At 49.5% G+C, this 22148-nt stretch overlaps 1 protein-coding gene across 1 annotated transcript; it reads left to right on the forward strand.

The window, feature by feature from the left end:
- Positions 1 to 12639: 12639 nt before the first annotated feature.
- PAX1 (paired box 1) lies at positions 12640 to 21811 on the forward strand. The gene is made up of 5 exons (XM_032859399.1): positions 12640 to 12910; positions 13362 to 13991; positions 15578 to 15720; positions 16245 to 16467; positions 21720 to 21811. The coding sequence occupies exons 1-5, from the start codon at positions 12640 to 12642 to the stop codon at positions 21809 to 21811; spliced, it is 1359 nt and encodes a 452-aa protein (XP_032715290.1).
- The last annotated feature ends 337 nt before the right edge of the window (positions 21812 to 22148 follow it).

Genomic DNA, 22148 nt, shown 5'->3' on the forward strand with positions numbered 1-22148 from the left:
CTTAGCTCTCTGGGCCTCCACCTGTCAAAATCCACTCACCCTTTAAGGCTGATCTCAGAAACTAACTCCTTCCCCGAACACCCAGTGGCTCCTAGCCATCTGTGACCTATTCCACCCCGGAACTGTGTTTTACCTCTGATTCGCTCTGCCTGCAGTGGGGCTCAGAGACTTCCACCACAGCACTCTTCCCGATGCCCATAGGCTCCAGGGTGACATCTATTTTGTTCTTCAAATGGGCAAAAATTTTGTATCCTATGCCATGAAGAATCCATGCTTGTTTTTTGGTTTTTGGCTTTTTTTTTTAGGAAGAAAATTTTTGTTTTTTTCAAATATATATTTTATTTTAATTCAGTATAGTTAACATACAGTATTATATTAGTTTCAGGTGTACAATGTAGTGATTTAACAATTCCATACATTGTTCAAATCTCATCATGATGAATGCACTCCTTCATCCCCATCACCTATCTCCCCCATTCCCCCACCCACCACCCCTTTGGTAACTATCAGTTTGTTCTCTATAGTTAAAAATCTGTTTCTTGGTTTGTCTCTCTGTTTGTTTGTTTGTTTTTCCTTTGCTCATTTGTTTCATTACTTATTTTTTTAAAGATTTTATTTATTTATTTGACAGAAAGGAAGAGAAAGAGAGTGTGCACATATGCACAAGCTGGGGGAGGCGGAGAGGGAGAGGGAGAAGCAGACTTCCTACTGAGCAGTGAGCCCAACTCAGGGCTCAATCCCAGGACCCTGGGGTCATGACCTGAGCCCAAGGCAGATACTCAACCTACTGAGCCATTTAGGTGCCCCTTGTTTGTTACCTGAATTCCACATATGAGTGAAATTATATGGTGTTTGTCTTTCTCTGACTTATTTTGCTTAGCATTATACTTTCTAGCTCCACCTAGGTCATGGCAAATGGCAAGATTTCATGCTTTTTATGGCTGAGTAATATTCCATTGCATATATATGCATTTGCATATATATGCAAATGCATATATATGCATATATATGCAAATGCATATATATATGCATATATATATTCTTCTTTATCCATTCATCAGTCAATGGACATTTGGACTGCTTCCAAATTTGGCTATTGTAAGTGATGCTGCTAGAATCATAGTGTCCATGCTTTTTTGATATAAAAATAATGTTATTTTCTAAAATCATTAGGCGAGATTAACATTTCAGGAGGATGTGCTTTCCCATGACTGGCAGCTCCCTCTCTCCCATGGCCAAGCACCAGCTGGAGATGCCTAACCAAGTTTAAGAAACAGGTGACCAGAACATAAAGTCTATAAGGGACAAAAACTACATCTTGATCCTAAGCCCTGAATTACCACCCTTGCGTTAATTGTAGAAAGAACTTTATATTTTCGCAAATGAAGTACCCATTAATGCAACCCTTCTAAAGAGTCTGAAAGTCATTTTATTTTTCAGTAGATATAAGTTTCCCTTGTAATCGAAGCTAGTTGATTAATTTGCTTGGTGAAACTATTTTTTAGAGCTGGTACAAGCCCACCAACACAGTTCATAGTCCTTAATTCTAATTTGTGGAGACCCTAGGAGTTCCGTTGTATTTCCATTACAGAAATTCACATACATTGGAAACAGAGCCAGACCACAGTTTTAAACCACTGCCTTTGTCCCCGAGCCCCCCTCACCCCAATGCCTTCATGCTTAGTGCTTTTCTCTTGCTTCTCAGATTCTAAGAGCCCTGATGTTAATCTGAGATGGCCCTGCTAGAGATTCCCCAGCTCCCTCCTAAATAATTTCCCTTCTCTGAGAACTGCCACCTGCTTAATGTAGCTCCCTCAGTTGGGCAGGAGGATGGTGGGGCAGTTGGAAACCACCCTGGCTTCCATCCCTGTGTGATTTGGTGGCAATGATATTTGCTCCATGCCTTCACCCTTCATCTTTGGAACAAACCCACACGATCGGCAAACGAGGTAATATATGTCATGGGTTGGGCTCCATGAAGCAGGCTGAGTTAGAATTTTTGGTGGGAGTTTTATTGCAGAATGTCCTGGGGACTGACACCTCTGAGGGACGAGGGTCTGCAGTGGAGCTAGGGGAGAGGATTGGTTGTGATGCCGTGGCAACAAAAGCCTTCACAGTCCCCCTTGAGCTCTGGCACTGAGATAGTCCTTCACAGGTGCCCTTCTTTGAGACTTAGTATCTCCACATGATCAGTCATTAGATGTGGGCTGCCCCCAGAAAGGGGATGTCTGTGTGGGTGTGACGGCTGTCATCAGCCCAGGGCAATGGGAAGGGGGCTTAGGTGCAAACTGCCGGCATCAGCACTCATAGTGGCAGAGGTGAATGTCTCAGAGCTGGATGGCATGGTGGGTGAGGCATCTGGGCAGCACTCAACAGTGCCCACTGCAGTACATAAAGCACCTGCCGTACAACAGAGGCCATCAGAACACTAAGGCACTCTGCCTCCATGAATGAGGTATAAATAACAAGCAGCCTGGTTATCTCAAGGGTACTGACCTTTTTAAGAACAGAAGGTACCACAGGGGTGCCTGGGTGGCTCAGTGAGTTAAAGCCTCTGCCTTCGGCTCAGGTCATGATCCCAGGGTTCTGGGATCGAGCCCCACATTGGGATCTCTGCTCAGCAGGGAGCCTGCTTCCTCCTCTCTCTTTCTCTGCCTGCCTCTCTGCCTACTTGTGATCTGTCAAATAAATAAATAAAATCTTAAAAAAAAAAAAAAGAACAGAAGTTACCACATTACCAAAATCTTGGATTTGAGGCACTTTAGGGCATGGGGAAAAAATTAAAAATGTGGCACAACTCAAGAGATATGTGAATTTCTGGGGAGAAATGGTAATTTGTGGTAGGTAGGGGACTCACACCTCACTCTCATTCAGCCAGGGACATGTCATTAAAGCAGGGGTCTCTGTGAGGAGACAATCCCTTAACAATCCCTTAACACCAAAACATTGGGTTTGTTTCATAAGACACTAGGCTTATTCCCTGTGAAGGCCGCTTCCTCTGGGAGAAAGAACATGAAAGGCAGACAATCAGGGGAAAAACCTTCCACTCAGGACAAAAGAGCAAGAAAGTAAACACAGAAGTAAAAGATCTTCTTATCTCTGACAAAGGAAGAGAGTGACATTACAGCTGGTAAAGCCAGAACAGGCCCAGGATCCTGTTAGCACAGGGCCCAACATTTCCAGAAGAACTGGCTGCAACAAAAGCCACAGTTCTCCGATGTTACTGGAAAACCCTGGCCAACTATTGATTTCCTTCATCCTTACTTTCCTCAAACTAGAGAGTTTACAACTGCTACTTGACACCTCTGTTACTTGCCTTCCTTTGACAGTAGACCCCATCTCCCCAGCGGGGACTGCCCTGAGCCAGTCCCGTGCCTCTGAACCACAAAAGAATGTGGCAAACAAGCAGAAACTCGGGAAAATGCTTTAAGCTGTTTTCTTCTGAAGACACAATTTAACACAGCTTGATTTATAAATATTTCTATTAGCAAATCACCCACTGCATGTCTAACAGATGTCCCAGAAAAGAGACAAAAATTAAAATGTATTAGTTTCTTAAAAATATGGAAAAATAATGTAATGAGAACAATGGCCACTGATTAACCACCTCCTGTTGTGAAGCATTTCCCAGAGTTGGAGCAGTTAATCCTCATTATGACCCTCTCTTGTAGGTGAGCCCACAGAGACCCAGGGGGTTAGGTCTCAGTAAGTGGTAAAGCCTGGATTCCAACGGGGACTTTAGAACTAATAAAAGCCCAGGCTCATCAATATTGTGCTTTCCGTAGCCAGGTCATTTTCTGAGTTGGAGGTGCACGCGCATTTTTGATTCAATAGATAGCGAGGCTTAAAGAGAAGGTATAGACCCTCTGCACCAACTCCACAATTAAAAACACACGATCCTGCCATGAAGAGTAGCTCTAATCACATATGATCATAAATTTCCCCAACCTTCCCATCAGCTTAAATATTAGAGACACAAATAAAGGCTCTAAAGGCACAGTGAGAACAGAGAGCCATCAAATTAAATCCCCATTCGCTCTGTGATGAAGGGCAGGGTGAGTACAGCCTAAAATGACAGCAGCACCTCAAGCCTATGGGGCCATTAAACCGCCATCAAACTGCACCTAAGGCTATTCATCCAAATTAAAGCTCTGCTGGTCTCCAAGCCCAGCCAGTTCTGCTGCCCGTCTTCCAGAGTTACCTACGCCCCAGTTTAAAGAAAGACTAAGATGAAAGTGCCAGATTCGTTCTGCCCAAATCAGTTGGCTGACATTGCAAACACGAACACATGTCCCACACATGCAAAGACCAGCTCCTTGCAAAATGACCTGGGTTGTATTTTGTGAAATGTAATTACAGAAGAGACATGAGACCAGGCAGAGTCTTGGCTCAACCAGAGGTGTTATTACAAAAAGAGAAATGGACGGCACCTCTGTTCCTGCCCCATTACAGAGGAGCAAATTTCTCGCCTCCTGGCCTGTCAAGAGGCAATATTCCAAATGCTGAGTATTTCCCAGTCGGATGGCTATTAATTCAGTTATCCACTTTGCCAACGTCTCAATGCTTAGAAACGCTGTCAGAATTCATTTTCTCAGCATATCCGTTTGTAGGTCTACAGTTCTGTCCGTGTTCAGCATCTGTTACTGCCTTTTTACAATCCTGGAGCCTTTAAGCTTCTGGTTGTTGCTGAGAAATGCTGGATCATTTTAAGGACACTTTAGTTTTTATTGTTCTTCTTATTATTTATTTTCATGTACCTTTAAATTATTTTAACATTATCTTAGAACACAGTATAAACAGGATAATCTTATTAAAGTAGATGAATATAAAGAATTTTTTTACAAGATTGATACTTTGTAAAATGAACATTTTAAGGTCTCCTCAAGAGATGCCCGAATAAGATTTAAAAAAATAAACAAGGCTGAAGAACCCCACAGGAATTAGTGTATCTGTTCTCTTAGTTGTAGCACTGACTTAAAAAAAAAAATTTATAGGTTAAAAAGGCTCTTTAAAACCTGCACTTTAAAAGTCAAAGACATTTAGATCCTACAGCAACAGACTTACTCTCAGCTTTTCTTGGACCTTGTTTAAAAATGAAATGCAGTTTATATTTTGAAATATGCATAAGCTTATAAAATAATAAAAATCAACAAATAAAGCAGGCTAAATCTTAATGTTTATTATCAATGTGAGGTTAATACATGAAATGAAAAGGAGTTTTCTTTTAATTGATTTCTAGACTTAAAAGAAGATACATGAAGTATTTCTCCTTCTTTCTCTTACCTTTTCCCTCCTTCTCTTTTTACCCTCCCCTCATGATATTGACATTTCTATTGTTATCCCCAAGACAGCAGTCTTGTGGGAAAGCAGCCCAGAGGTCTAAAATGCAACACTACCAGAGCCTTTGTAAAAAAGTTGTCCTACCCTAAAAGCATGGCAAATAATGCTGACCATAAGAGCAATGATCAGAAAAACTTCAAGGGAAGATTCAGTGTTCCTTAGATACTACCAGAAGCTTGAGGGTTTTGCCTGCCCTGCTTTGTTAGGCGTCTCAGATACAGTGTTACTTTACAATGTTAAAAGTCTAGCTCGGCTCCCACCTCCTTGGACAATGCAATTATTCTGACTCCCTTTGGGGTAACGTTTCTGATTCCCTGCCACCTCTCTCAAAGTCCATCTTCTTCAACAGGCATGGTTGTCAATTGCTCCCTCCAGGGTGGCCCCCGCCCCCAGCTCACTGTGCAGATGGTTACACTTAACCAGGAGGCTGTGATCACCTGTATGGGACAGGGAGACAGAGGGTTCTTGTTTTTAAAAAAACAGCAAGCCTAAGAGCAGCAAACAGACTGAGAAGGCAGTGGTCTTCCTTTTCAGCTGTTTCCAAGAGCCAGAGTGACGCTGTATAAAAATGCACAGGATGGATGTTTTAGACGTGGATTTAAACATGTTTTCATGTATTAAGATCCTGGAAAACAGTGAAAAAGCAAGATGCGTCCCATTCTATAGTCCCTTCCCTAAGGCAGAGATTCCAAAACTTTAATGCACATTAAAGTCACCTGGGCAGCTCTTCAAAATTCTGGCGTCCAGGCTGTACCCCAACAATAAACCAGAATCTCTGGGGGTGGGACGCAGGCATCAAATGTTCTAAAGCTCCCCACCCCCCGCCACCCCCCAATCCCCCGCGCCCTGGGGATTCTAACGTGCAGCTGCCTGGAGAAACAGCATCTTCAAGAACCCTTTTTGCATAAGAGAACTGGCTGAAGTGGTCTTCATTCAAAGGCATAAAAACTGAGCATTGATTCTAGATGGCTGTGCAGTCAGCTTATTGCAGCACCGGGGACGAGCACTCAGCTCATGATGGTGATGCGGGTCTTTCCCTGCATACAATCTGCAGACCCTGTCTAATATTTTCCATACCGGGCAATGAGATCACAAACTCCAAAACACTAAATCAAAACCGGAGGCATTACGGGTCTTCAATAAAACTCCATAGCCCTTACAAAAGGGGGAGGGGGGGAGAAAATCAAAACCATCACCAAGCTGCGGACATATTAAATATATATACGTATATGTAGCAGGCATTGGGATATCGCAGCAATTAGATAGAAAAAGTTATCAAACAATGATTAGCTACAAGCCACCAGTAAAAAGTTATAAATAAAAATCCCATTTGTGCCTGAAAGAAAGCTCATCATAAAGGACACTTGATTTTTGACAAGGAAAATGATTTAAGAGGCATCCTAGGGAGAAATAGCATTAGAACATGCATATGAAAAATTAAATGAACGTGGAGAGCATACTTTGAGAATATGTAGTTCTAGAGGCCTTCAAAACTTCTAAGCTTATGCTACAGACAAACCCACAACCAGGGAACAAAACTTTTATTCCAAAATAGCAACGTTTCTAAATAGTACAGAGGATACAAAAACTAAAGTAACATCTAACTATGAATGATAATTTTTTAAGCATGCAAGAAATACATAAACAAAATGGGGACAGTACTCCTGCTTCAGGGTCCATCTGCCTAAGGGGAAGTTGAGAATCATCTGACAGCAGGTTTCAGCATTCCTTTCTCTTTTGTGCCCAACTTATTATTACAACAATCATTCTGCAAAGCCTCTTCACTACCCAGTTTCCAGTGCTTGAATTACACACACAGACACACACACACACATAGAAGATTGAAGAGGACTGATCTTTTATAAGAAACCAGACAAATTCAGGTAAACTGGACTGGCTGGGCATTGTCTTTAATTCAGGAAAAAGGGCTCTCCTCTTGTCCTCCAGTTTCCACAGCCTCATTCATATCCAGGTTCTATGCCCACGGAGGATGAGAAATTTCCAAAGCATTCAAGGGCAGCTCACTTCAAGCTGGTTCCAATTAGGCTGGTCAGTATGAATGTCTTAGATGTGTCAGTATTTGCAACAGAGCATGTCTGATTCACCGGGGCATCCTCTCAGGCAGCAGAAAACCCTTGCCCACTGCTGCCTATGCAAGCCGTCTTCCGGGCAGACATGCCATCACCTTCTCGCTTTCTCGCTTCCCTTCAAAACTGTCACTTCTATCTTTTGTACCCATGTGGCTATTCCTGGATCTCTCCTTTTCCAAGTACCATACTCTTTACAGGAGATATGCCCCATGGACATTTAAAGTTTCCCAAATATTTCCACTTTAATATTGCTGTTTAGACTTTTAGCACTGTCACATAAACATTTTTGAGAGCTCACTGCAAAGGTGGTATTTTGACTAGTGCCTGAAGCCCTGTGCAGGATTTTTTTTTGTTGATGGAATAAAATGAAATAGATCTAATTAAACAGTACAGGTCATTTTATAACGGATGTTGAAGCTTATCTGACATGACCATGGCCAGGGAAACGGGGGAGATTTAAGCGTAAAGGAAACCCTGGATTTGGTGCCTATTTGAACACATGCAAGAATGACAACGACGCTGCTCCTGCAGAAGGTTCAAAGAAACCATTCCTTCCTGCAAATCGCATGATTTTTCCATAGTTTATTTTTATCACACAAATGTGACATTTAAAATGTTTCTACTCCAAAAGGAATGCTGCAAATGCAGTAGTTAGATTCCTGCTTCACAGGATAGAAAGTATCTTAGATCTTCATTTGCCATGCTCAATTTATCTGTGCTTATTTCTTGTGGGAGTTTTACGGCAGATGTTTTTCGATTTTTTCCCCCTACCTCTTTGAACGGAATCCCGGGACTGTTTTGTTATTCACGCGGAAAATACGCATCTATCCTTTCATTTTAGGAAAGTGACAAAAAATTTTTTTTCTTTCCTCTTTTCCAACAGCAGCCCGTGCAGTCAGACATGACTCGCTATCCGCCCCCACCCCGCCCCCACTGCCGACTTGACCCGCTTTCGATAATAAACATTTCCAGGATAGCAAATAAAATGCGAGGCTTGACAAAGAACTTCAAGCCCACCTTGGTCACCAGCAGGCCGAGTGGAAACTAGAGGCGGGACCCGGGTCGAAGACGGTATTGCTTCTTCTTGGGGCTCTTATTTTAATGCTAACTGGCACCATTTTCAACACCCGTCGTTTGGTTTTGCAGTGTGTATTCTAAAGTCGAGCGGCAGGTGCAGGGCGCAACTCCCCCATCCCACTTCCCTGTGAGTCTACTTGGAGGGGAGGTCGCACCAGCCCAGCATTCGGCGGGGGACCACCCGCAAAGGAGCCAATTCGGCCTTGAATCCTCCTTCCTCTCGTTCCCCTGCCCCCTGCCACTACAGCGGACACTCGGAATGGTATTTCATTGCCTTTATCTCACGTTCCCTTCCGACGAGCTTCTTTGCTGTTCAAACTTTCGCTTGAGGGTTTGCAATTCCCTCTTCGGGGTCAGCGCTTCCTCCCATATATCTCCTTACCATTAGTATTTTTTAAGTGTGATGGGTGGGAAAGACTTTGCAAATTTTGGGGGGGAGGAGGAGCACAATATAACCTGGTGCATTAAGGTATATTTATAGTCCGCGCTACTTTTCTGAAAAATAAAATTAAGAGATCCAGTTTGACAGAGCTCTTAAAATCATAGAGAAAAACTCGGGGGCTGGGCTGACCAGGGCACGGCGGGAGCAACTGGGGGCTCCGCAGGCCTGAGGCGCGGCTGTCGGAAGGAAGACCTAGGATTCTGACCCTGCTCACTCCGAGCCTGCGCTGATCCTGCGTTCCCGGCGGGAGGCTGCGGGCTACCGCGGTTGGTCGTTAGGCCCAGGCTCTGCCCAGGGCCCTCCTGGGATGCTGCCTGTGTTTCCCTCCCTCGGGTCCTTCTTGGCAGAACCGAAAAGCAAGCCAAGGTTGCTTCTTCAGCCCAGCGGGACCCGAATCGGGCTTTCATAGGCGTGTTTAGGTTTCTTCCGAAGACTACGAAATACACGGCTCCCGGGAACACCGTGGCCTATTGCGACTGGCACGTTTCGTTTGCACCCAAATGGCTCCCTGAGAGAGTCCCACCAAAAAATAAAGCGACGCAGGAAACATAAAGTAGGCGTGACCGTCATTCCAAGAAGGACCCTGAACGACCCTTCCTGCCACCGCCAGCTTCCAAGCCCCCAGGGCGGAGCAGGAGGGTGGGGGGCGGGTGGCAGGCACTCTCCTCCTGCCTCACTTTAATTCACGACTTTGGCACAGTCTGCCTGCCTCTCCTTTCTCTGCCTTCTGGGTCAGTTCCCGAGGCCGTTCGGGGACACTTGAATCCGTCCTTCGGCCCTCAGGACGTCCAGCCCTAGCTGGACCCGTCAAATCACAGGTCCCTGCACGCACCCTTAGCTCGGCAGCTCCCGCGCCCTGGGAACCGTTCTTCCCTTGGCTGCAGGCTGCGCCTCCGGCGCTCCAAACAACCAAGCTAAACCCAGCCCGGCAAACAGTCACAGGGAACTGAGATTTTTTTTTTTTTCTTCTTTTACCTCTGCGGGCTCAGCGCCAACCATGCTGGAGTCCCTTTTGTCGTGCAGGGAACCATGCTGCATCCAAGGCAAGTGGAAGAGACTTTGGCTTTCCTTCCTTTTCTTCGACAATCCCACCTTTGGATTACCTCGCCTCTAGCACAGCCGCCGCGGGAACCTGCAGAGTGCAACCGAAGGCCGACAGGGGGCGACAAACTGTAAGCTTTTTCGGGGGCCAGGCTGTGAGCAGGCTGTGGCTAGCGCTGTGTGGTCCCAGCAGCAAGCAGCTGGCTCCTGGAGGGGTGGGGTGAGAGGGAGATATGGAGTGTGAACTGAGGACCGGCGGACTCTGGCACCATGAAGAACTCCCCGGCCCAAACCTCCAACATTCCTCCCAGCCCCAACGGCCTTCGCCCAGGGCAATGGGCAGAAGATGCTCTCCTGGACTTCACCTCTTTGCACATCCTTGCCAGCTTCCGCGCTCTACTAGCAGAGGTGGGCTGATGTTCCCCCGATGGGGCAGTTGTGAACCAGCTCTCACTGTGCCACCTCTGACTTTATTTGCTCGTCTCTGAGCGTGCATGTTGTCTTCTGTCCTACATAAGAAAAAAATGGCTTTAGCTGCTTCACCTGGTCTTTGGGGTGCACTGGGTTATGGATGCTGTAGTTCTCAGGTCTACAAACCAATGTTTTTGGTTTCCAGCAACCGACTTGAAATCCAGGCAATGAAAATCTAGATCGGAGCATAACAGGTTTCAAACTCCCCGGAGAGAACTAAGGGGGTGGGGGGTGCTGTGCTCAGGATATGGCGCGGGGCCTCTGGATACTCGGCATGCTGTGTTTGCTCAGTTCTCCGCCTGAGCTCCTCTCTCTGGGCACCCACCTTAATCCAAACCGCCCCCTTCCCCGCTTCAGTAACTCGACTCTGCTCGGTCTTGAACAGGCTTAGTCTTCCAAATAGTTCCACCCTACCCACCTCCCGGCAGAGTGCTGACTGTCCTCTTCTTCCAGAGCCCAAGACTGCACTCTGTTTTCTATGCAGCAGGAGGGGAGCGTCCTCACCTCTTTTGAACCTGGGTTTTCTTTTTCCAGGGATAATTCTTGTCCCTCGCTCTCTATCTGGAGAGCCCAGGGTATATGGCTCAGGCTCTCCTAACTGACACATTTCAACAGGTTGACTAGGAGCTGTTGGATGCTCTTTGGTTGCATTGCGGAGGCAAGAGGATCGCCGCTGCTCCCTCGGCTTTGCTGGTTGCGTCAGCACGTGTGGCTCCTGCAGCATGGCTGCTCAGGCTCAGTACGCAGCTCTCCACCAGATCCCAAGCTCTAGAATTTCTGGGGATGGGGACGGAGGACAGGGGAATCTTCCTGTTTCCTGAGGAGAGCTGGGAATCCGGAGAACTGAACGCTTCTTCCTAGGTGCCCCTTCCTGCTCCTGCCAGTTCCATCAATGCTCTTGGCACTCACTGCCCCCAAGCTCAGAAATCCCAGGTCCCAGCCTCTTTTTGTCAGTTTGGTGCAAAATTGGGAGCCTTCTCCCTCTGCACCTGCTATCTCTTGGACCCCACTGTATGATTCCCTCTGGGACTGCCATGGTTGGCAACACAGACTGGGAAGTCCAGAACCAGGTGTTGATGCAGTTAAAAATAGAGAAGAGTTGACAGGTAATGCTAAGGCCAAAAAGTTCAGGGTTGTGCAAGACCTCCCCCTTAAATATAAGGGTGAAAGGACGATTTAGTAACTTAACAAGGACCCCTGGAAGCTAGGGTGCTGGGTGAAAGATGAGGCTAGGTTGCCTGGGCAGGTAAGGATGTGGGGTTGTTGGCCTGGAAGAAAGGAATGGTCCTTTAGGCCTAGAGGGGAAGCTATGATGAGTGACGTCCTACAGGCCAGGCCACCAAGACAAGCTTGTGGTCTGGAGAGAAGGATCCCTCTTCCTGGGGGCAGCAATTCACGATTACTTCCCGACTTGCATCCTGTGCCACCTATCAGAAATGAGTGCGGGTTGGTGGACCTGTCCGCAGAGAGACAGAATCTAGAATGTGCCTTTTTCACATCGCTGATATCACACCACTTAGTGGTGTGGGTGGCAATTAAATATTGTAAAGATTTCCCTGAGATCAGGTTTGGGGTGTCGTCTGGAAATGAGACACGGAGGAGTCTGCTCAACCGCAAATAGTTCTCCCCGAAAGGCACCCTGCAGTACGTTGCCCAGCGCTCAGGCACTCCCTGCCAGGGGAGAGAGGCGGTAGAGGCAACCATGCACTGAGGACCTTGTTATGATCACTTTTACCCTCTGATATCTTAGCGGTAATGTTGGAAGTAGTAATACAACTAAACCCAAAACTAGTACTAGTACTAATAGTAGCACCAATAAATACTCATCAGTTTGGAACGACTACCTCATCATTCTCAAAAGTGGAGGTGTAACGGCTTTGAGGGGAGCCAAAAAGAGTGTAAGATCCCAGGTCCGGCTGAGGTTAGCACTTGTGTGTGTGTGTGTGTGTGTGTGTGTAGGGGGGGATGGGTTGCAAAGAAGGGCCAAGGGGGGGAGGAGAGCAGGAGGAGGGGGTAGAGTTTCAGGCCCGAGAGGGGGGCGCCGGGGTGCAGTGACGGGAACCAATGAGCTGCCAACTCGCGCGTCTCCGGCGTGACTGCCGAGATTGACGTGGAGGACACGTCAAATTGATCTCCGCACGCTGCAGCCTCCCGGTCAGACGAATTTCTCCTAATCGGATGAAGTTCACTCTAGGCCTGGGGTCGCGGGCGTGGAGAGTGTCCTGGGAGCGCCCGGCGGCGGCGGCCGGCCCGGGGGAGGGCGGCTGCGCGCTCGGCGGCGGCGCACGGCGCGTTTCCAGCCCGCGGCCCGACCGCCGCGGCTCTCGACTCGCGCGAGCCCTCCCTCTATGCCTCTCCCGCGGCGGCGGCGCCCGAGCTCTCCCGGACTGCGCCGGGCCCAGCCCCGGTCGCCTCGGCGCCAGGCAGCTGGCTGGCCCGCGCGCCATGGGTAAGGGGCGAGCGGCAAGCGGGGTGCGGGCGGGCAGACGAGGCGGGTTGGGTCCCGGCGCCTTCCTTCCCTCTCGCCTGCTCTCCCTGGGAGAGCGGGTCCCGGGTGCCAGACAAGTCGCGTTCTCCTCACGCCCCAGCCATGGGAGGTTGGGGGTGGGGAAGCTTGCGTGTCGCAGGAGGGGATGTGCCACTTAGATGCGTCAAAAGTCCAGAAAGGGCAAGCAGGGCTGAAGCACGCGGCGTCCCCCTCCGCAGTGCCTACGCGGGCGCCCACTCCTGGATCCCGGACCGGGTCGGTTTGCTCGCACTGCGAGATTCTGAGGACCCTCCCGCCCATCACCTTCCAAGGCGCGCCTGGTGCGGCCCCTCGCCTGGTGTGGCCACTCTTCTTGGCTAACCCGCCGGTGTTTTCTCTCCCTCCTATTTACTCTCGTCCGGCGCGTCCGCAGAGCAGACGTATGGCGAGGTAAACCAGCTGGGCGGCGTGTTTGTCAACGGCCGCCCCCTGCCCAACGCCATCCGCTTGCGCATCGTGGAGCTGGCGCAGCTGGGCATCCGACCCTGTGACATCAGCCGGCAGCTTCGCGTATCCCATGGCTGCGTGAGCAAGATCCTGGCGCGCTACAACGAGACAGGCTCCATTCTGCCCGGGGCCATCGGGGGCAGCAAACCCCGCGTCACTACCCCCAACGTGGTCAAGCACATCCGGGACTACAAGCAGGGCGACCCTGGCATTTTTGCCTGGGAGATCCGCGACCGGCTGCTGGCCGACGGCGTCTGCGATAAGTACAACGTGCCCTCTGTGAGTTCCATCAGCCGAATCCTGCGCAATAAGATTGGCAGCCTGGCGCAGCCCGGGCCCTACGAGGCGAGCAAGCAGCCGCCGCCGCAGCCGGCGCTGCCCTACAACCATATCTACCAATATCCCTACCCCAGCCCTGTGTCGCCTACGGGCGCCAAGATGGCCAGCCACCACGGGGTCCCGGGCACAGCAGGCCACGTCAGCATACCCCGTTCATGGCCCTCGGCACACTCGGTCAGCAACATCCTGGGCATTCGGACGTTTATGGAGCAAACAGGTCAGTCTCGGTGGCCCTCTGTAGTGTTCCTGGAAGGGGCCGAATTGGAGATTGGAGGTGGGGGGGCGGGCATGCCATCCTCCTCTGACCGGTTTTGGCTCAAGGGAGGGTTCAGGGCTGGCCAGGGAGACTGAGGGTCTTGGGCCTTCTGTGGGAGTCCTTGGACATCTTGAACTTTTTATGACAAATATGGAAAATATTTCCCAAATGGAAGAGCAATCGCCGACCACAAATTCGGAGGCCTGAAATTGCGCTTTTTCATTCTTGCAAAAAGTATGCAAAACCCTATCACCAGATCTTAGCCAAACAAACCACAGAGTCAATACTGCAACCCTTTCTTACGATCCCGATCTTTTGGGTTCCCTCAACATTCCCAAAGGGTTCTGTTCCTCCCAGGCCCAAAGACTCTTTTGAGTCAAAAGGCACAGCGGAGCTGTCTGGCGGGTCTTGTCGAATGGTCTGTATGTCCACCAGGCCCAGCAGCCCTGCAGCTCCTGGAGCTGGGATTTCCCTTGTCAGTGCCCCTGGGCTGCAGCCATCCTGGGGTGAAAAGTCACGAGGATTTGCACTTTGCCTTCAATTTTAACCCAGCACACCCTCGTTCCTATTTCTTGGCAGGGGTAGGAAGAGTGAAGGGGGAGGGTGGATGGTTTGGGAGCATTGATTCGGGGCTCAGAAAGAACTTATGCGGGCTGGGACCAAGTCCCCTGTCTCTTCGCAGTGTCCCTTGCTCCCAAGAACGAGCCAGGGAATTGCATGCTCTTGGGTGAGCAGACTCAGGACATGCCTAAGAAGCAAAACTCACCTTATCCCAAGACGGAGGAGGGCAAGCTTGAAGGAAACAGAATACTTAGTTCCCGTGGTAGTGGGGTGTTCCTCCAAGGCGGAGACCGGGCAGTTTTGTTTATCCGGGTGGCTCAAAAACCCTGGGCCACTTGCTGGGCCAGAGCTCCCCATGGTGTGATCAGTGAACAGTTGGCAGGGAGGTGACCTCATCGGGTCTTCACTCAAATCTCGAGTCTTCTCTCAGTTACCTGTGGACACATGTGCTCCAGGAGCAGACATGTGCCTGGGACACAGGCGGTTGTCTGGGTTGTTGCCTCTTTTGGGAGACCTGGGATGTCTCTGGGGGCGGTTCTGCATAGCCTTCCAGATACATGTTGAAACTGAGAAACCCATGTAGTTCTCACAAGCCTGCTGGGGATTTGAACTTGGATATTTCAGGTCGCCGTTTCTGGACAGCGGAAATGTACCTTGGCTGAGTGTGCCCAGCCCTGGCCCCATAGAACGTCTACTGCCAGAAACTTACTGTTTCGCGGGAAGCGGGTCGAAGGCTGGGAGGAGCGCAGAGCAGGCCTTTCTTCCCTCTGCCCTGCTAGGAATGAAAGCGAAACCCAGTTCCCCACTGCCCCTCCAACCCTGTTCGCTGAGTGTTTGAGTATCTCAGGTGTGCCTGAGGACCCTCCGCCGCCTGCTCAAATAGCGTAGCGCTTATAGGCTTGTGTGGAAACGTCTGGGCCAGAGAACCACGCGTGTGCCCAGCGCAGATTGAGATGCCCCTTCAAATCCATCCTGTGTCCCCGCAGGGGCCCTGGCTGGGAGCGAAGGTGCCACCTACTCCCCCAAGATGGAAGACTGGGCCAGCGTGAACCGCCCGGCCTTCCCGGCCACTCCAGCAGTGAATGGCCTTGAGAAGCCTGCCTTGGAGGCAGACATTAAATACACTCAGGTAACTGAGAGGCAGGAGAAGGAGGTGTCTTTAACTGAGGGAGTGGGAGGGTTGGCAGATGGGGGGAGAGAGAAAGAGCAGAGAAAACTCCCTGCGTCCAGGGAATGTGTTGGTGTGTCTGGCTGCCCAGCCAGCGAGCGTCCGCGCTGCTTATTTCTCCTTTTCTCAAGTGCACTAGTTTGGGGGAAGCTGGCTGTCCAGGGGATTGCCTTGCTTTTTGCCAAGATAATTCTATTAAAAAAAAAAAAAAAAGGTGGAACCCGGAACACAGATGGGAGAGGACTCCCTTCTTCTAAATCCCAGTTGGTGAACACCATGATCCCCTTCACCTCTTATTATTATTTATAACAATTTGCGTGAAAATCACTTTGCTAGAGTCCTTGAGGGGAAAAATGAGAGGCCAGGCCTCGGGTGGGGATAATGGAGGGGACTGCAGGGGGAAATGAGGATCCCCTAGCTCAGTAATTGCTCGTGCGGGACTGCCTGCTGCTGATGGTCTGTCTTCTCTTTCTCGATCCCTACAGTCCGCCTCCGGCCTCTCTGCGGTAGGCGGCTTCCTGCCGGCGTGCGCCTACCCGGCGTCCAACCAGCACGGGGTGTACAGTGCACCCGCCGGCGGCTACCTCGCCCCGGGCCCGCCGTGGCCGCCAGCGCAGGCGCCTCCTTTGGCTCCCCCCGGGGCCGGCGTCACCGTGCACAGCGGGGAACTGGCCGCAGCGATGACCTTCAAGCATCCCAGCCGGGAAGGTGAGGGGCACCGACGGGGAGGGGGTTGGATGAATGTCTCTAAGGTTAGAAAGGGGGGGTTGCCAGGGAGGAGTGTAAGCGTGGGACTTGGTGAGAGAGTCAAAGAGACAGAGAGGGACAGAAAGAGGGGAGAGCTGGGATGCTGGAGTGGGTCCCAGGCATAAATACTTGCTAAGCCTGTAGCTTCTTGGAGCCAATTGATTCCTAACAGGTGTATGCCCGGTTCCTAGAAAGGCAGGCAGAGTTGAGAGAGTCTCCAGGACTGTCCCTCCTGATTTGTACAGAGAGAGAATTCAGAAGAGGGTCAGGTTGGTGAACAGGACTCCTAGGTTTGAACCTCGTTTTGTGTCCTTGACCAAGTTATTGCTCCTTTCTGGGACTCATCAGTTTCTCCATCTGCAGAAGGATTCAGAAGCACCATCCAGGCTCACCTTTCCATGGCTTGTAGAGGTTTGCTTCTGTGGTGGACTACACTTGGATTCTTCTAGGCACTGCCTCTCTGTTTTGTTTCTCCCTTCCCTTCCCGGCCCTGGTCTTTGATTCATTTTCTTAAACATACGCTTTGGGAATGGAGAGAGCATTTCAATCATGTATCCCCAAGTCTAGACTCTTGAACTCTGTGTGATTTGGGGGTCCTTCTTTCTGTGGGAAATGTAGCTGAAAGTTCTCTTTCCTCTTCTCCCTCCATAAAAACACTCCCTGGTAAGTCCACTAACAGATTGGAGGTATTTAATTGATGGTCAGCCGTGTGAGGGGCATCTTCTTACATTGCCCTCTGCATTCTTTTTTTTTTTTTTCTTACAACTTGAGAAAAGCTCACTTGCTCTTGAGTCTCATTTTCCTCATTGGTGATCAAGGGTTGAATTTGCTAATTTCAAACCTTCCTGCATTTAGGTTCTCCTCATCAGAAATTTGCAACCTCTGCAACCCTACAGACAAGGAAGGTGTCTCCTGAGGGGGTCCCAGCCCTGGCTGTGAAGGAGACAGAGCATAAACTTTGAGGGCAGTGTGGGGCAGAGGGATGTTTTAGATTACAAAAGGGTCTTTACTACCTGATATTCCTCACACCAGACATAGGGGACAGGTGGCATTGGGTAATCAGGGTACAGAGTGGTGATTCCTTCTATGTGACAACCAGGCAAAAAACTTTATTTCCATGTAGTTTCAGTAAGATGCAATAGCATGATGAGAGAGCGTGAGAGAGAGAGAGAGGAGCCACTAAGATGCCATCAAGAACGTCAAGTGGAGGGAATTTTTTTTTTCGCTTTTCAGTTTTTCTAGAACATAAACATATTAGGGTATAAATTACAAAAACTGAGAATTAGCATTCCTTTAAGCTTTACATTTCAGGACAGATTGGGAGGGGTCTTTTTCATCTGTAGAAGTGCTTTTGCTCAGGGTCTCGGAGTGCTGGAGTCGGTCCCAGGCATATATCCTTCCTCGTGCTTTTGCCAGGGTCTTGTTCTTGGCCTCAAATCTAACTGCTTCCTTAAGAACGGAAGTTATCTGCTGAATTAGGAATAGAAATGGAATCTTCTCCATTACACAAATCAAATAATTTAACTAAGCAGGTTCATTTGAATTAGAAAAGTACATCCACAACTTGAAATGATCCACCCCCCACCGGGGTTGATCTCAGGGAGGAAGAAGACTTAAGAAAAGGGACTCATTATCTTCAGAATAACGCCATCATTTGTTAACAGTGCCACTTTGTCCTGAGGCATTTCAGACTCTATGCTAGAAACAAATTATAACATGTAGGTAACAGTCCAAAGGGAAAACCACACAGTTCAGTATTCTAAACTAATTCTAGTGAACTGGGGCCAGTGGGGGCGGGGGTGGAATCTGTTGGTGGCTGATTTTCTTTAGAAGATACTTTCTTTCAGAAATACAGGCCCTCGGTGCCTGGGTGGCTCAGTCGGTTAAGCATCAGCTTTTGGCTCAGGTCATGATCCCAGGATCCTGGGATAGAGTCCCAAATCCCTGCTACTCCCTCTACCCTTCCTGCTGCTCATGATCTCTCTCACTCTCTCTCTCAAATAAGTCAATAAAATCTTAAAAAAAAAAAAAAAGAAATACAGGGCCATTCGATGGCCCTTACATTCATGTCCCTTTTACCAGTATATTTGCTTCTTGTTATGAAACGCCCCACCCATTTTCAAAATCCACAGCAATAATTAGCTACCTTAGTTATTAAATTAATATCTTAATTTCCTGACCCTCACAGTTCTTTAAAGATCTAGGTAAATGATCATCGAATAAATTTCTCAAGCTGGCATGCAAGTGTTAGTGTTTGAACAGAAACATAAAAATCATGAGAATTACATGCCTATTTGTATTCTCACTGGCAGAAAAGTTTACTTCAAAGACCCTCCCCTGCCCCTTCCCTGCTCCCCCCAAGCTTTGAGAAATTACAAAGTAACAAGTCTCACTGCCTTTAATTTTTATAATCATTAAATTGTCTTCAACGAAACTTATCCCATAAGACAATTTGCTATCATTAATTGTTCACTTTTTAAGAATAGTGGGAATAGCATTTACTGAATTTTTTCCCGTAACAAAAATTTCTTTCTTTCTTCCTTTTTTTTTTTTGTTTTGAGATTTTATGGATTTATTTGGCAGAGAGACACATCAAGAAAGGAAACACAAGCAGGGAGAGTGGGAGAGGGGGAAGCAGGCTTCCTGCTGAGCAGGGAGCTCATTGTGGGGTTTGGTCCCAGAATTCCGGGATTAACAAGTTTGCCACCTAGGCACCCCAAGTAACAAAAGTTTTCTACTGAGAACAGTTTAATATTATTCATGCTCAGTAGCAAGCAAATACTTTTGATTGTCTAGAGCATACACACACAACACATGTGCAATATTGTATCTATCTTCACATCCCTTTCAGTGCATCCTCCAAATCAGGTGCAAATGAACATTAACTCTTACCCCGAGGGAAGCCAAATCCAATGTCAAATTATGCATTGCTATTTGTTAATTTTATCTTGGTGAAGGGTAGCGAGGCTGGGCTACCTATTTTATAGGCAACAAAGTATGATTTCAATTTTCCATCTGTGAAAGGAAACTTTAATTCTTGGGACCTGAAAGAAAAGGAAAGTTCCACCTCATCTACATTTGGAAGGGACCTGATATTTTTGGAATCTCAGTACTCATTTATTTTCTTTTCGTAGCCAGGGCAGGACCATTTCCACACACTCCTTCCCAGCCTCTGGACAGGTGACAGACCCCACCAGAGGTTCCTGCAAGACAACCTGTATTTACAATTGACAGTGTTTTCAGAAACCATCAAAGCCTCCTGGTTCTAAAATCCCTCCCAGAGAGGTTTTGGAAAGACAGGTTTCGAATATCAAATCTAGAAGATATTGCATTTTCTTTAAAGAAAATATGTTTATACTTGTTAAACTCAACCCCTTCCTTCCTTCCTTCCTTCCTTCCTTCCTTCCTTCCTTCCTTCCACTTATCTCTGCTTAGGGTTAGTTTTTAAGGGATCGATCCTGAAAATGTAGTTTGCCAGAGAGCACTAGGTTGCTGGCATTTGCCTGAGAGACCCACGGAAGCCAACCAAGTTTCATTTGACCTGCCTCTGAAGACCACTTCCCAGACTCCGTCTCTGTCCGACCCAACCGTGGTCCCAGTGCCCCTGCAACCGCAGTCCCAATATTTTGAAAACCCTTGTCATCATTCCTGTCCCCTAAGATTAAATGAACCGGCAGGGCGCCTAACGCGGCGGGCTCAAGCCTCCAAGACCCCCAAGACACAGCCACTCACTCAGCTCCGGTCCCTGCGGGTGGGAAAGGAGCGGAGGAAAGGTCCTATGGCGAGGGGCTGGTGTGGACGGAACTAAAAACGCAGCAGCTGGAGTAGCCCCCGTAGAGTGGGGTGGAATCCATCTCTGCCCCCCCCCTTTATTTTCCTACTCGTTCATTTTCTCCCTCGTGTCGAAGGCAGCCGGCCCATAGCTGAGAAACCTCCTCTCCTCTGATGTTTTCTAAACAGGTCCTCACCTTGAAGCGAGTGTACAGGGTGGAAAGCAAGGGTCAGAAGACCTTGTTGGCTGAGCAGCCACAATGGTGTTTAGGAAAGAAAGCTGAGAGGTAGGGGAGAGCAGAGTGGTTACTCTGCCCTGGAAAGGTCTTTAGATCCCGGTGAAAACCTCTGCGAAACCAGATGTTCTTGAGCGCGTGCTTGTGTCCGTCTTCAAACAGGGATATCCGGCGCAGCTCCGCGCGGTCACTGCAAGTTGCTCCTGGAACTGGTGCACCGGCAGCTGCAGGGGGAAAAAGTCCAGAATTATCCCGATCCCAAAATGAAGCGCTCTGAGCTCCCCCCTTTAAAGGATAACTTGCAGGGGAAAAGAAGAAAGCTGAAAATGGGCTCCTTTAGGTATAAACAACTTGAGCTTCCTGCAGGAGGAGCCTAACAGCCAGGGGCTGGGAAAGGAGAAACAGGTTGCGCAATCCTGGCGTCACTTTGCTGGTTTCCAGAGGCAAAACTCGGGCCCCTTCCCAAAACCCTAAGTAATAGAGCAACGTGCAGAATGCCGTCTGATCTGGCAAATTCACTGTCACTTAATCCGGAGGCCCATAAGCCCCAGGGAGTGCTTTGCCCGCAGTGGGGATAGCAGCGGGATTCCCGGGCCGCGGGGCAGAACGAAGTCGGCCACCCACTTAAAGTGCGACCACCTCCCGTGTCGAAGGGATCCAGGCCGAAGCGGGCCCTCCATCGGGGTGGCTTTGGTGACCCGCTTCCCGCTGGGTTACCCCCTGTCCACCGCGAGCGTCCCGAGCCGCTCGGGGGACACTGGACCTGATACGCTGGCAGCTCCCCAGGCCCGAGCGCGCGGCTGGGGTCTGGGTGGCGGTGGGAGGAGGGGCGTGGTGGTGGGGGGTCTGGGATCTGAGTACCTCCCCGGCCCGGCTGCTTTACGGACCCGTGCGCCCATCACCTCCTTTATTGAGAGGGTGCGGGACAAAAGCAAGTACACTCGGGCTGCGGTCAGGGAGCGTTTGCAACGCGACCAAGGCTGTGTTCGCTCGAGGGTTCCTTAAGGGGATCCGGAGGGATGGGCGCCATTGGGCGCGTGGGGTCCTTGGACGGCGCGGGTCCCTGCTTCCTTCTTCCAAACCCCTATAGTGTCAACCCCGGATCCTCGCGCTGTCACCCGTATTTGCCGACGTCCCAGGCCTCAGGGTCTCTTACTCTGAGCCGCGCCAGCCAGTGACACGACGCCCCTATGCTTCCTCCCGCAGCGGCCGATCGGAAGCCGTCCAGCCCCAGCGGCAAGGCCCCGGATGGCCTGAGTAGTTTACACGGACTGCCCATCCCGGCCTCGACGTCCTAGGGGCAGCGCTTCCCGGACCCCGAGCCCGAGCCCGAAGCAAGAGGCGGACCGGCGGGCGGAGGGGGGCGTACAGCTCGGCGTTGCAGTCTCGGCGGCGCGCGCGGGAGCCAGGACAAGCCGAGGAGGTGCCTGGAGCCAGCCCGCGGACGGGGCCCTCCCCGTCGGTCCCTAGGCCTCGCCTGGCTCACCGGCCCGGCGGCCACACTTCCTTCACCGGCCAGAGTTTTTAGGCTTTTCTGAATTTTGGCTTTAGACTGTTGCAGCCTCGTCCCGATCCTTGCTCCGACGTGGCCTCCCTCGCCCGGCCAGTCTCAAGTGTCTTTTCCTACCTCTCCCA

The sequence above is a fragment of the Lontra canadensis genome, unplaced genomic scaffold, assembly GCF_010015895.1.
Source record: "Lontra canadensis isolate GAN:19392208 unplaced genomic scaffold, GSC_riverotter_1.0 scaffold16, whole genome shotgun sequence".
NCBI lineage: Eukaryota > Metazoa > Chordata > Mammalia > Carnivora > Mustelidae > Lontra > Lontra canadensis.